Source organism: Scomber scombrus, chromosome 2 (genome assembly GCF_963691925.1).
Source record: "Scomber scombrus chromosome 2, fScoSco1.1, whole genome shotgun sequence".
NCBI lineage: Eukaryota > Metazoa > Chordata > Actinopteri > Scombriformes > Scombridae > Scomber > Scomber scombrus.
The window spans coordinates 36190867-36205988 of record NC_084971.1 but is presented as its reverse complement, the minus strand read 5'-3'; the positions used below and the strand labels follow the sequence as shown (position 1 = coordinate 36205988).

Here is a 15122-nt window from a genome sequence, read left to right as displayed (position 1 = left end):
CAAGTTTTCACAAGGAGAAATTATTTGTGGTTTAAAAGAAGACAATATCTCTGCTTTTTGATCTTTTCTTTTTACCGTCCACTGAGAGTCTGACCGTGTTATTGGAGTGCAGTTCTAAAGCTATGGAGTACTAGTAAAGGAAGTATGCAAAACATATTTAAAAGGTCAGTCAGAAAACAATCAAACACTGAATTTAAAGTAGGACAGCGATGAGTGTGCACTGACTTGATAAGAAAGGTTCAAAGTCTGAGTGCATGAGTCCATCCCTCTAAGTAAATATGATGGCGTGTCTGAGCCTTCCTGGTTTAGAAAAAAATAAACTGTCACTGTACCATCAGGACAGGGAGAGACCGGAGCAGGTAACTCCAGACACTTTTCTACTCAAAGCATAGCAAAGGATCTTTTAATAGCCATCTATGTTTTACCATACTATCCCAGGTCTCTGAGGCTTGAAACTTACTTGTGAATGTATAAACATTACTGTATTTATTTGCAATTGATTTAATGTAAATTAATTCATTATGTAGTTGTTCTCATGTCATCTCTCACTGGAGTTGTAATTGCTTTTGTCGTTTCCTTTTTGGCAAGTAACATATTAAACATGTTATTCTTTACTTTTCCATTCATACATTCATACTTCATGTTTGACTGAATTGTTGATGTGTTTGTTTGTTACGGTCTTACTTGCTATGTTTCTTCTATTTTTGACCTATACATAGAGGCATGTCTTATCCTCTTTATGGGAGTATCATATAATGTATTCTAGCTCTGTTCTGAGAGTAGATTGCAGATCATAACCACCTGTTTGCTTGTTGTTGTTGTGATCTGTTAAACTGACTTTTCTGGAAGCTATGTGCATTGTATGGATCTTATTTTCTGAATTTTGCCTATAGTCTTTCTCATTTACATATTTTTCTGTTGTCAGACATTGGAAGAAGTGCAGAATTTGAACCTTCCTCTGTGTTAGAGGAAAACCTCAGCAAGTTGTCGAAGAATGTTCCCTGATATTTATATTCCTCCACAATCTCCACTGACTGCCTCAGCCATCTGTCTCTGTTTGGGGGAAAGGTCACAATCATCTCCTTGGTCTTATTTATGTTGAGCTTCCACACCACTCCACAAAGTCCTGCAAAGCTGAGCTGTATAAACATAGACATGTATGACCAATAGCTGAAGACAATTGTACTTTTTTACCATTTGCAAATGTTTAAGCACATTTAGACAAATGACAAAGTATGAAAAATGTTCTTTCTGTTGTGCATAAGGAATAAAATGTCACTTCTGTACATTTTGTTTTGGTGACTTGAACTGTCATTTGAGAATTGAGTCAAAGCAACTGAGAAAAACTGTAAACTGGAGAGAAAACATGCAGATGTCTCCATGGGAGGGGGGGGGGGGGGCTAGTGAATAATAGTGGGTGTGAACATAAAGCTGAATCACTTCCTGCTGTCTCATGTGTTGAAATGAAAAGAGGAGGAAGTAACTTCGGTTTCATTCAACTTCCTCTAATCAAACGATGACTGACAGTAAGTATATAAACACAGGAAGAGACTTTGTAACATTCAATGACTTTTTAATTAGTTTGAATCTTAATGTGTTTTGTTTTCTGTGCAACGTTTCTTCTTTACTGAAGTCTGAGGTGTCGGGTGAAAGAATGTGGAAGGGGAAAGCAGAGTCTCCGTCTGCCGTGGTTCCAACAACATCACAATGTGGTAAGAAAAATACTTTAACATTCCTTGTTAGGTACTCTGACTTCCTTTTGGGAACTGTAGCTTTAAAACACCAAAAGACACAGACTCTGAGAGTCTTTCTTTTGTTTTGTTGAACATGTTGTTTTGATCATGAACATGAATTAACATGTCTGCCTGTAGGCAAAAGACAACAGTGCTTCAGACTATGGGTGCATTCCAGGTCTCTTAAATTGCATCTATGTTTCTCCTACTTGAGTCTTTTTCAGCCTGTATTAGTCGCTCACATTAGTCCCTGTGTGGAGAGATGCAGTGGTATTTGACAGCTGCATTGACTTTTGATGTTTGGTTTCTACACGCATGTTCACTGTGCTGATACTAATAAAGATGCACAATTATCACTGACAGGGCAGCAGTGTTTTCTCTCTGCTTCCTTTTATATTATATCTGATAATATCTGTTTGACAAACACATATTGTGAATTATATGTGAATTAATTATTGAATAACCCAGATTATGATCTTGGTGCCTTTTGAATACTGGAAATTGTTTTAGTCTAAATATCAGGGAAAATGGAAATAATGTCAATCATATCAAACCCGAGAGTCAGGAATTTTCAGCCTCTCATGTGACTGAATGGAACAATGACAATAAAGTATGCAACATATCATCAGGCATCAGGTGTGATAGGTTCAGGTGGGAAGAGGAGTGCATAATTCACCGCCAGATTGTGCAACACAGCATACGACTGGTTGGTAGAGTAATCTACCATCTGTGGCATCTAAGCACAGCCATCTCCCTTTAAAAAGCACATTGCAACGCTGTACCACAGAGTATGCACGACTGTGCCCCACATTACAGCACATCTGTTGTCCTGAGGGTTAATGGTGTAAGTAGCCAAGGCTTCAGTGCATACCCACTGTCACCTGTATGTATATGTGCATTTAATGGTTTAAGTTGCATGAAACGGCAACAGCATAATTATCAAAGGTCAGTAATTAATCACATCTTACCAAGAAGTCATCCACCTGGCACTTCTCCAGCCTGAACTCTCCTCCCCCCACAGCTTTGAGACCGTATAAATTAATCATGACTTTACCCAGCATCATTTGTGCATCTCAAATGATCTGGACACTGATCGAGTGAAAATCTGATTAATGGAAACAAATTCATCCAAGGGGCCCCCACTGCCAAAAACCCAGTTGTTGTCAACACCTGTAGATGTACTAGGATGGCATGGTTCCTTCAAGAGTGCCGTTCCAACACAGGTTATCATCATGCACCAGAACATCTGTCACTGAAGACTCTTTCTCATCAGAAACACCAAAGTAGCCGTTGTATCATTTGGCACAGCCTTTACGCTGGCTAAAGCCTTTTATATTCACATTTTAATGACATTTTAATTGGTCAAAACTGAAGGTGTAGGTTATTTTTATTCCCCAATAATACAGGATAATACTTTTTTTTATCTATATTAAGATTGTGTACTTGTTTCTTTATACAAAGTGACATATGTACTCAGGAACAAACGTTAACCACTCAGGCATCACTGTGTAAGCATAGTGGAGTTTTTTTCAAAATATAGATTAGATCCTAATACAGTATAGTGAAAGAAAAAAAGCTTTAAAATAAATTTCACCCAAATTCACATTTTCATTATCCTATTTTTCCAACTCACAAAATTGCACTAATCAGACTCAAAAGCCCAATAAATTAGATTAAAGTCAAACCAGCCTTTTTCAATTCAGCAGGTCAAATGTTCCTTCTTATTTACCAGTCAGCTGACTTCTGATTTTACAACTTCTGATTTTACAAAATTGTGTTGACACAGAAAGGTTTCAGAAATTGTGACTCATCAGCAGGTTTCCTCTGTGGCCAGTCTTCAGTTTCCTGCTCTGCAGCAGCTTGAGCAGCACAAATGTTCCTCTGAAGCCTAGAGGCAGATTAAAAGCTTACATAATCTATTATTTTATCTTGTTCCATTTCCTTACACATGCAGTTTAGATACTGCACGGTGAACGGACACAATAATGAGAACACAGTCTAATGCAGTCTCATAGTCATTTTGCAATAAACTCTTCCTTTACCTCAAGTTTCCGAAGCGTTAGTATTCAGTGTTTGTTGAGACTGTCAGATGTTTCATCAAATTGACTGAAGAAGCGATTGCCACCTGCTCTGTGTGATGCCTGATACATTTATTGGTTGACAGTCATTAATAATAATAATAATAAACTTTATACAGTAGTTACATATTACAAAGTGCCTTACATGGCTGAACCAGGATGAACACATTTCAGAAGTGCAATGAAGTTAATACACAGCACTTAAAAACAACACTAATAAAACATACAAAAGTGTGCTAGCATTAATGAAAGTACCTTCTAAGTCTTTTGAATATTGACTTAAACGATGTCAGTGATTGTGCAGCCTCATGCTTTTTGAATATCTTTGCAGCTGGTTTGTAGATAATTATTATTAATGTTAGGAGTGTACAACGGCAGGTTTTCTTTTGTGAACACCTGACGATTCTTGGAGGAGGTGTCAGTCCCATTTATCACATTTTTGCAGAGATCTATTTGCTCTTGATCCTTTAGGTCCTTAGATAAACTCTAACAAAGCATAATCTCTAGAATAGAACAGAATAGAATATCCTTTATTGTCATTGTACAACAGGTGTCACAATGAGATTGGTACGGGGTCTCTTCCCGTGGTGCAAAATAGTCAAAATAATTATTATACATAAAAACAATGAAATACTTTAAAAGCTATTTATACACACACACACAAACACACATACACAGTCTATTGCACATATTGCACTTATGCCTATGTAACCTGAGGTAGGTGTTGAATACTGTAGTGTATACAAGGTGCTGAGTAAAGGTGCTGGGTGGGGGTGGGTGGTTAACTGTTCAGGAGCCTGATAGGGATAGAAAGGGTTTCTGAGCCGGTTTGTGTGGCTTTTCAGGACCCTGTATCTTCTGCCAGAGGGCAGAAATTTGAAGAGGCCTTGGCCGGGGTGAGATGGGTCAGACAGGATCTTCCTTGCCCTGTTTAGCCCCCGAGAGTCTGCAATGTCCTCCAGGAGGGCAGGGGACAGCCAATGATTTTTTGTGCTGACTTGATGACCCCCTGCAGGGCTTTTCTGTCCTTGGCTGTGCAGCCGGCATACCACACCGTGATGCAGTACGCCAGCACGCTTTCTATCGTGGAGCCTATGTTGCCTATGTTGACCAAATGAAATTGAGGTCCTGGTTTCTGATCATTTTGTCTGTTTTCATTCAGCTACAACTCAGAGAGATGCAGAAAGCACAACAATCAGCGCCCAGCATGGATCTATCATCAACCAACCTCAGCTGACAGGTGTTAATGTTACAGGGAATATAACTACGAATATCAACAACACATATGGTAAATGTTTCCCCTGAATTTAAAAGTCAGATAAATACTTGCATGTATGTTTAATTATGCAATTGCCCGAAATATTACCACCACAATGCCTTTAATTTTCCTGCTTTTCACAAGGTATGTCGTTTCTGTTTCAGTTCAAGCTCCTGCCAGGACAGACGAGACCGCTGCTTCTCCCAAAACCAAAGGTACTGTGCTGTTTAAAGACACATATGAACCTATTTCACATAGATTTTTCACAACAAATTGACAGAAAATCACTTAACTTCTACTAGTAAAAGATAATTAGATTAGATTCTTATGAAAGTGTGGAAGAGGAAGTAACACTTAGTTGCCAACTGTTAATGAGACCTGTGGTGATTTTGAATATTTTACAGCCCAAAGAAAGCAGTTAAGATAAACTATTAATGTTGGTGTTTCACTCCCCTTTTGAATTTGAATTATTTTTCCACTTCCAAAGGTAGACATAACAGGCTGGGATTTAATTTATATCAACCGGTATCAATATTGAGTTAATGAGAAATAAATGAGGCGAGTTGAATTGTACACAAGAACATTAACAGCATATTTCTTGTCATGCATATTTCTCATTTTCTGTTCAACAAATCAAAACCTCATGAAAGAAATCCCCACACATTTTCCTATTGCTTGTTTCTTTCACAGCACACCAGATAAACAAAGAAACAAACCATATTTTATGTCTGATAAGGAGTAAGTCGAGATGGTCAAGGACAAGAACAGATGGACACTGTCCAAAGAAACAAAATCACTCTGAGCACATCTTCAGTAGAAAAAGCCGGATAATGTCTACAGATGTAAACAGCACTACCCACATTTATCCCACATAGATCAGTGAGGAACTTTAGTCTGCAGAAACAAAAAGAGAGTTTTGTAAGAAAGGGGCCAAGGCCAAGGCACTCTGTCTGGACCCGATGTGGTTCTTGGGTTTTTGTTTTAAGTTGGTCTGAAAAACAGCACACACATGCACAGATACATTTTTGCTAACTTGGAGGATCATGAGCAAATAACTGTTATTTATGTAATTATATTTTTATCTTTCAGAAAACATCCAAAGGTGCCAAGAAGAACTACAATCTTACCTTGAAGATGAAACAGAGAATCTGTTTCAAGGAACAGAGAAAGATGGATCATCAACTCCTATGAACAAGATCTATACAAAGTTATACATCACAGCGGGAGGCAGTGGGGAGGTTAATAGTGAACATGAAGTTGTTGTATTAGAATGTAGAAGGTGTACAAGTGAGGAGGAAATCCAACTCAATGACATTTTGAAAGCTTTACCAAACGAAGACAAGCCTCCACAGAGAGTTCTGACAAAGGGAATTGCTGGCATTGGAAAATCTGTTGCTGTGCAGAAATTCACTCATGACTGGGCAGTTAGAGAAGCAAACCAAAGCTTTCAGTTCATATTTCCATTCACATTCAGAGACCTGAATTTAATAAAAGATAAGCTTTATAGTCTTGTGGGTTTAATAGCTGAATACTTTGACTTGGACTTGGAAACTTCAGACTACAAAAGTTGTAGTATTTTGTTCATCTTCGATGGCCTGGATGAAAGCAAACTCCCGCTCAACTTTGAGAAAAATGAGATATGCCGCATCGTTACAAAGACCACAACAGTAGACGCCTTACTGACCAACTTAATCTCAGGGAAACTGCTTCACAAAGCCTCGGTCTGGATCACAAGTAGACCGGCTGCAGCCAGTAAGATTCCTCCCAAATTCATCAACAGAGTGACCGAGGTACGAGGCTTTAATGAAAAGCAGAAGGAGGAGTACTTTCTAAACAAAATCAGTGACAACGATGTGGCTCAAAAGATTTGCGATCATCTTCAGTCAAAGCCGTTGAGAACTCTGTACATCATGTGCCACATCCCAATGTTCTGTTGGATTACAGCCACGGCTCTTCAGAGTCTCCTCACAGGAGCTCACGATAGTGAGTTACCCAAGACTGTGACTGAAATGTACACACACTTCCTGATTATCCAGACAACACGGAAAAATGAGAAGGATTATCAGGAAGTTGAAACAGACAAAGATAGGAAGAAAGAAAGAGATAAAGACATGATCATGAAATTGGGAAAGCTGGCATTTGAGCAGCTACAGAAGGGCAACATAATCTTCTATGAAAAAGATCTGAAGGAGTGCAAAATTGACCTGAAAGAAGCTGCAGTTTATTCAGGAGTTTGTACACAGATCATAAGGAAAGAATCAGGTCTTCACAGACAGGAGGTTTACTCTTTTATACATTTAAGTGTGCAGGAGTTTCTTGCAGCTCTTTATGTGTTAGAGACCTTCATAGAGAGTGGACAAAATCTGCTTCCCAGCCAATCAAAGGTTAGAATCAGATCACTGAGTGGAGAAAGTCTTATGGTCCTCCTCCACAAGACTGCAGTGGATATGGCCTTAGCCAACGATCATGGACAATGGGACTTGTTTCTGCGCTTCCTGCTTGGTCTGTCACAGGACAAGAATCAGAGTCTTCTTCAGAACGTGTTTGGATTTGAACTAAGATGTCCAGTGAATAACCAGGAAACAATCACCTACATTCACAGGAAGATCAAGAATCTGTCCCACACTGACAAGAGTATCAATCTTTTCCAGTGTTTAAATGAACTTGGTGACCAGTCTCTGGTAGAGCAAGTCCTCAAGTATCACAACTTAGGAGATGTTAGTAACATTTCACCTGCACATTGGTCAGCTTTGGCCTTTGAAGTGCTTCTTTCTAACGAAGACCTGGATGTGTTTGACCTGAAGAAATACTACAAGTCAGATGAAGTTCTGGAGAGGCTGCTGCCAGTGCTCAAAGCATCAAAGACCGCTCTGTAAGTATTTGCCTTCAACATACCCAAATGCTCAGAGGAGAATATTTAAAAGATGTTAACAGTCATTTTGTTTTTCACTTCAGGCTGAGTGACTGTAACCTCACTGATAGATGCTGCGAGTATCTTTCATCAGCTCTCAGCTCAAAGTCTTCTGGTCTGGAGGAGTTAGACCTGAGCAGGAATCAACTGCTGGACTCTGGAATAAAGCTTCTTTCTGATGGCCTCAAAAGTCCTGACTGCAAACTCCAGAGACTCAGGTCTGTGTTAATTATGGTGGACAGAGGAAAGTTGTCTGTGTGAATGTGTATTGATGACCAAATAATACATTTTCCTCCAGTTTCAAGCGTTCAGAAATGTAGCACCAGTTGCAGTAACTATGACACTTATAATGTTTCTTTTTGTGTAGTTTGAAAGAATGTGGCGTCACAATCAAAGGATGCCAGTCTTTGGCCGGTGGTCTGTCTTCCAACTCCTCCCATCTCAGAGAGCTGGATCTCAGCCACAATAAGTTTCATGATGGAGGACTGAAGCTACTTTCAAAAGTTCTCAACAAATGCTCTTTGAAAACACTGAGGTAAAGTAACTTTTGCCAAATTTATTTAGCCTCCAACTGACTCAGATCTGATTTTTTTTCACAAAAGTGTGAGCAGACCAAATGAGGGCCACGTGCATATGGTTCTAGATCTGACTCGTATCTGATAACCTCTACCTTAACAGTCAGAGTTAGATCGGACTTCATGTCAGTTAGAGTCAGATCGGACACTCTGCTGCTACTGCTAAAGCTGTAAACATCGTTGAAATCTCGCGCGATCACTGAAATCCCGCACAGATCTCTAGACGTGCTGTGAGGGGATCTCGCGCAACCACATGGGATTTCAGTGATCGCGCGAGATTTCGACGATGTTTACAGCTTTAGCAGCAGAGTAAAAGCCATCAGGTAAGTGTTTATTTTAATAAACTCCTGGTGTACTTACAAACTTTTCAATGCATGGATTTATGAGTAAAGACCCTATTTGTACTACTGTCTAAGTTTGATAACAATCCAGGCATTATTAGTGGGGTAATTTACGAGATACACTGGTGGTTCCGTTAGCGCCTGTACTAAGCCATTCAGCTGATGGCTCTAACCCCACCAGTTTGCGACAAAATGAAAAAAAAAGTGGGTGGTTAGATAGAAGTCATGGTGCATTTGACGCTAGGTCGAAATCACGCCGAACCATCGCTTTAAGACCTGTAATGTGAACGTAGTCTTAGAGTCTTACCTGTAGTGGAGCTACTGTGTAAAGTTTGGGTGGTGCTAGATGAAAGATCATGGGGACATTCAGATCTAATGAAGCAGGAATGAGATCTGCCAACAAGGGTCTTGTGTATAAGTGAACAATTTGCCCTGATGGTGCACAGGAGCATCAGGGGGTGACTAGAGTCAGGGAACCATGAATATCCACAGCACATCTAAGGACATCCTGTTCTGTCCTGTCTGTAGGTTATCTGAGTGCGGCATTAAAGAGGACGGATGCAAATGTCTGGCTTTGGCTCTCCGCTCAAACCCATCTCACCTGAAAAACCTGGATCTGAGCAGGAACAGTTTTGGAGAACAGGCAGTCGCTCATCTCTGTGGCTTTTTGAGGCAACCTGACTGCCAGCTGGAGAGACTATGGTAAGCTTTATAGCAAGGCTTTACATGACAATTTAGCATTTCAGGAAATCCCCTGGCGTACTGTTTTGCCCTGTATAAGACACATCACTCTGACAGCGGAGTCCTTACTGGCAAGAGAAGAGAAAGTACTGAAAACGTCACATCATGGAGTTATTTAATTTAATGTATTTATTTTATTGTTGTAAAGGCTTTCCAAGACAAACCTACAAAAGGAGAGTGCAGCAGCTCTGGCCTCAGCTCTGGCTTCAAACCTGTCCCAGCTGAGGGAGTTGGATCTGGGAGAGAACAAACTGGAAGACGCCGGAGTGATGGAGATCTCGTCTCTGCTGAAGGATCCAATCTGCAAAATGGAAAAACTGAGGTGAGACAGTCCTCACTCTTAAAACAAATCTCAAAGTGTAATTATAAAATACGATACGACTTTACTGTCAGCTTACACTGAATATTCATTCATAACTCATCATCATGTAGTTCTGTTTGACGCACAGATTAAACATACAGTTTCATATGACACTTTTCACAGCTGCACACATCCCACATCAAACACTGATAACAATCATACATATCACATCATATCTCTGGATTCAGATCTCAGCTAACTGCACACTGATCTTAGTTAAGCAGCAGGACAGACTGATGTGTAAGAGTTCAAATTGAAGGTTGATGATTGAGAGATACTGCTAGTCAGTCTGAGCTGCTCTTGTTGTGAGCTACTTGACAGGAGTGTGTCATAAGATCGCCAACTTCAGATTTAATTATATAGTTAAGTTTAAGGTGTAACAGGTATCTAACCCCTCCAACCAGCTGAGATAAAGGGGTGCGTTTCTCAATTTTCCTCTGAAGACCTTTTTTTTCCATCTTTGTTTGGCTGCAAAACAGCAATGATTTTAAGACACTTCACCACAGACTGATTGGTCAGATCAGAGACTTACTAACAGTCTGTATGTGGAGTCACTGGGTGAGGGCTGTGGGCAGGTTAGCATGTACAGGGCTCTGACACTGTATGAAACCACCTATAAGTCACACCTGAAAGCTGTTTCGCCCATAGACTAGCCGGCTGTCGGTTCACAGCGAGAGGCTGTGCTGCTCTGACTTCCAGTCTGCGGTCGAATCCCGCCCACCTGAGGGTTCTGGATCTGGCAAGAAATGACCTCCGAGACAGCGGCGTCCAACTCCTCTCTGAGCTCTTGGCAGAGTCACTTTGCCAACTGGAGACACTGAAGTGAGTCACAATCACAGTAACACATTTCTCAGATCCTTCAGGATTTAGATTATTGATTATTGCAGCCAAATACGTTTGATTTTGCTTTTCTTAAAAAATTAGACACAGCTTGTGATATTTTATCAGGACTTTTTGCTATAAAATTTCTGGTATTTGGAAAAAATGTGAGCAAAGGAAATTAATGTGATTTTTGTAACTACTGCCACTTAAGAGTCATATCTAACGACTTCCTCCATATCAAAGAAACAATTATATTTCAGACTTAATGTTGAGTTTAGAACATGAAAACCATGTTTCTTCTTTCCTCCCTTCCGTCTGTCCTTCCTCCCTCCCTCCTTCTCTCTTTCTTTCCTTCCTCTCTCTTTCCTTCCTCTCTCTTTCCTCCCTCCATCCCCCTTTCTTCCTTCCTTCTGTCCTTCCGTCTTTCCTCCCTCCCTCCTACCTTCCTCCCTTCCTTCTTTCCTCTGTCCTTCTTTCCTTCCTTCCTCTTTTCCTTTCTCCCTCCCTCCCTCCTCCCTCCTTCCTTCATCCCTCCCTCCCTCCTACCTTCCTTTCCTTCCTCCCTCCTTTCCTTCCTTTCTCCCTCCTTTCCATCCTTCCTCCTCCCTTCCTTCCTTGACTCGAGGACAACAGGAGGGTTAACAAAGAAAATACTGTACTTGAGTTCCATTCATAACCTTTATTAAATCACCTCATTAACACCAAATCAAACCAGTCAATAATACTGTCATGAAGTACACATACACATGCAGCTTCACTTGACCGTTTATTCAATACAGGTATTTACGAACAGTACACTAGCACGTTATACTAGTGGCTGCATAGCTTAGCTCTCAGCTAGTCTTCTTCTGCAAGACACTGCAAAACTTACAAGAATGACAATGTTGCAGTGCCCTCTATTGGTGACTGTGAATAGGCACATCACATCACAAATGCCAATAAAATAAATTGATCAACATAAAAATCTTGTTTCATGTGCACAGTTTGAGGTAGATTATGTCCATCTTTGCTGTGTGTGCATCATCAGCTTGTATTCTTCTGAGTGTCTGAATCAAAGCTCATTTGGGAACATTTGGGAATAGTTTTGCTCGGTCTACAGCATCATTTTTGTTGACAGGTGAGATTTGTCCTGAATCCTTGCTGAGTGCTGCTATGAGGTCAGTTATCACCTCACCAAATGCACAACTGCTGCAAATCAACAGAAGCTTGATGTGGTGGTGTGGTGATTTACTTACTTCATCTATTAAAGTTTCTGTAATTTAGCAACATTTAAAGATTTTGCAAATATTTCTTGAATTTGCAATCTCAAAATCTCAATTTCCTGGAGGGACTGGTTATAACACATGGTCATCTTTCTTCCACCTTGTTCACACTAAAACCGTTACCGCCACTGTAGTCCCATTTCTCAAATTCCTCAAATTTGAATACTATTTTTTTTTTCTTTACAGAAACTTAAAATACAAAATGAACTCATCTTAAAACAGTTTTAAATGTCTCCTTCCAGCCTGAGATGCTGTACGATAACGGCGCCCGGCTGTCAGTCTTTAACCTCGGCCCTCAGCGGCTCCTCCGCTCTCAAAGAGCTCGACCTGGCCTACAACCGGCTGATGGACCAGGGGGTGGAGCTGCTCTGTGACTGGCTGAGGAATCACCAGTGTAGACTGGAGATACTCAGGTGATACTTCTCAGATGTCTTGGGTTTTTTTACATCATGAAAGAATGTGGTGTCACAATCAAAGGATGCGGTCTGTCTTCCAACTCCTCCCATCTCAGAGAGCTTTTTACATCAAAGCTAAAACAGTTTACTGTAATTCTTGTCAGCAAGGCTTCATCAACACCTTTTATCGAACACATACTATACAATTAAAGTAGCACCCAACATTTTTGTTAACTTAAATCATATATAGCAAAGGACATTATGATGGTTTTAGCAGTGAAAAGACTAAACTGACAGTCAGGTGAGACATTTGTGGCGACATTTGCAGCTTCAGTTCAGCTCAGTGTTACACAAACACTGACTTAAAAAACACAATATTTATATTCTCTACCTTTAAAAGACTGTAGGCTGCATTGTGTCATATATTAAATGTCATGTATGTTCTGCACGTTGTAACCCTGTTTTTGAAAAATGCAATATACATAAAGTTATAATGTTTATTATTATTATTATTATTATTAATATATGTGATTTGTGGGAAAGTTTTTACCTGATGGTCTGAGAACTGAAAGATGTTAATGATGTGAGTAATTATGGTACAAAATAACTAATTCTTATATAATGAAAAACAATACAGAGTATGATGGATTAAATGAATGAAGATCACTGTTTAAATGGCTGATGATTCAACAGAAAGCCTGACAGCTGTTTTTGATGTTAAAGCGATGTGTTTGTGTCTCAGGTTATCAGAGTGCACAGAGAGCGGCTGTGCGTCTCTGGCTTCGGCTCTGAGGTCGAACACTTCTCAAGTCAGAGAGCTGGAGTTGATGAAGAGCCATCCAGGAGAATCGGGTCTGACGCTGCTGTATGAGCTACTGAACGACCAAGAGTACAGACTGCAGACACTGACGGTACCAACATGAACAGCAAAAACCACCCGAGTGACACTGAGAGACTGAACCTTAAATACTCTGCTGTGAGAACCTCACTAGGGATACGTGTCATTAAAACCGAATAATCTAACAATCATTCGTAGGGTCTAATATGAAGGCTTCATTAACAGCTGCTGGAGAGTAATTTTCACTTCCAGACACTAGGAGGAGCTCTAAGCTTCTCGTGTTGAAGTAGAACCTGAAACACAGAGTGAATGTTTCCTGCTGCCCTCGGCTACTTTGACTCAGTAGTAAGTTATCCTGCTAGCAAGCTAACTGGAGGGAACATGATGGTAGTAAGTTATCCTGCTAGCTAGCTGACTGGAGGGAACATGATGGTAGTAAGTTATCCTGCTAGCTAGCTGAATGGAGGGAACATGATGCAGACGAAGACACACAAAAGTCCAGCGTGGTTTAAAAGCTTCCAGAAAGTAAAGGATAATGTTGTCAGGTGTGAAATATGTGGAGCAGAGTTGAGCTATGGTGGCTTCACATGGACAAAAAGCTGCTCACCTGTCTGTATCTCAGGATGGGTCTAACTGTGACCTCCATGATGTCTTGCTGCATTGAGTCACTGAGCTGTGTAGTCTACGTTCAGCCACTAGGAGGAGCTATAAGTAGAACCTGATACTGCTGCCCTCGGCTACTCTGACTCGATAGTAAGTTAGCCTGTAGCCCGTCTTTAATGTAATAAGCCAGAGGGGTCAAACATGCGGCCCGTGGGCCAGAACAGGCCCACTTTCCTCCATTCCTTCCTTCCTGTCTTCTTTTCCTTCTTTCCTTCCATCCATCCTTCCCATCCTTCCTTCCTTCCATCTGTCCTTGCTCCCTTCCTTCCTTCTTGTTGTCTCTTCCTTCTCTTCCTTCCTTCCTTCCTTCCTTCCTCCCTTCCTTCCTTCCACCTGTTATATTTTTAGGGGTCTGTAAGCCTGTAAGATTTATTCTGTTAATTAATGTGTTTGTGTAAAGAAATGAAGGCTGATTATCATTTACATTAATACAAGTTTGTGCAGTTAAAGCTTGTTGTTTGTTATGAATATTGAAAGTTAGTTTTTGACACATTATCTATTTGTAAATATTGGCATGCAGCGAATATTCAGTTTGTTGTAGATTGTACCTACCGCTTAGTCGACTATGAAAAGAATGGGCTTATGCACATCCCTAAACCTTATATAGAGGTTTTCTATTTTTAAAGAGAGTTTATTAGTAAATTATTGGATGCATCCTGATTCTTTTTTTAAACTTGCATTAACTGATGTTTTGTCCACTGAATCATCATCAGCTTTAAACTGATATATTAAACTTGTTAACTGACCAACATTATCATTCATTTGAAGTCATGTTTCTGTCCAATATTCTCTATCTTAGCTGTTTTTGCTCTCTACCAACTCCTGAGGGAAACATCTGGTTCTTAGCTGCTAAATGCTGTAATCTATCCTGTAATGAGGATTGAGTACATTTCTGTTCCTATTATTATGGAACTTGTCGAACAGATGAACAGAATGTGACTTATGGTTGGTTTATGGATTTAGGAGTGAAGATAAAAGATAAGAATGATTTTACCGTGTTAAGTCAGAGAGACGTTGGAGATAGAAATCACATTCACCACGATTTAGTTCATCAAATGAATGATTTCTGTCTTTCTGCTCAGTTGAATGATACAACTCTGAGTTATCTCTTTAACAGACAGATGGAGTCCTTCCCTCTCTTTGT

At 40.1% G+C, this 15122-nt stretch overlaps 1 protein-coding gene across 4 annotated transcripts; it reads left to right on the top strand.

The window, feature by feature from the left end:
• Positions 1-302: 302 nt before the first annotated feature.
• Positions 303-14724, top strand: LOC133999166 (NACHT, LRR and PYD domains-containing protein 12-like). Of its 4 annotated transcripts, none has more exons than XM_062438361.1 (12): positions 303-359; positions 926-1712; positions 4974-5099; positions 5234-5284; positions 6159-7941; positions 8025-8198; positions 8348-8515; positions 9425-9598; positions 9786-9959; positions 10647-10820; positions 12325-12495; positions 13220-14724. In XM_062438361.1, exons 2-12 carry the CDS (start codon positions 1517-1519, stop codon positions 13398-13400), a joined length of 3372 nt encoding a protein of 1123 aa, XP_062294345.1. In that variant the 5' UTR covers positions 303-359; positions 926-1516; the 3' UTR covers positions 13401-14724. The 4 variants fall into 4 exon arrangements, with proteins under 4 accessions (XP_062294345.1, XP_062294351.1, XP_062294337.1 ...); XM_062438367.1 differs by lacking the exon at positions 303-359 and having other exon boundaries at positions 507-1526; positions 1634-1712; XM_062438353.1 differs by lacking the exon at positions 303-359 and having other exon boundaries at positions 507-1712.
• The last annotated feature ends 398 nt before the right edge of the window (positions 14725-15122 follow it).

Excerpts from the sequence above, each read along its gene's own strand:
- LOC133999166 (XM_062438361.1), top strand. The coding sequence starts at position 1,517 with ATGACTGACAGTAAGTATATAAACACAGGAAGAGACTTTGTAACATTC. Across the intron at positions 8,199-8,347 it reads TGCAAACTCCAGAGACTCAG|TTTGAAAGAATGTGGCGTCA; the intron begins GTCTGTGTTAAT and ends CTTTTTGTGTAG. Across the intron at positions 12,496-13,219 it reads TGTAGACTGGAGATACTCAG|GTTATCAGAGTGCACAGAGA; the intron begins GTGATACTTCTC and ends TTTGTGTCTCAG.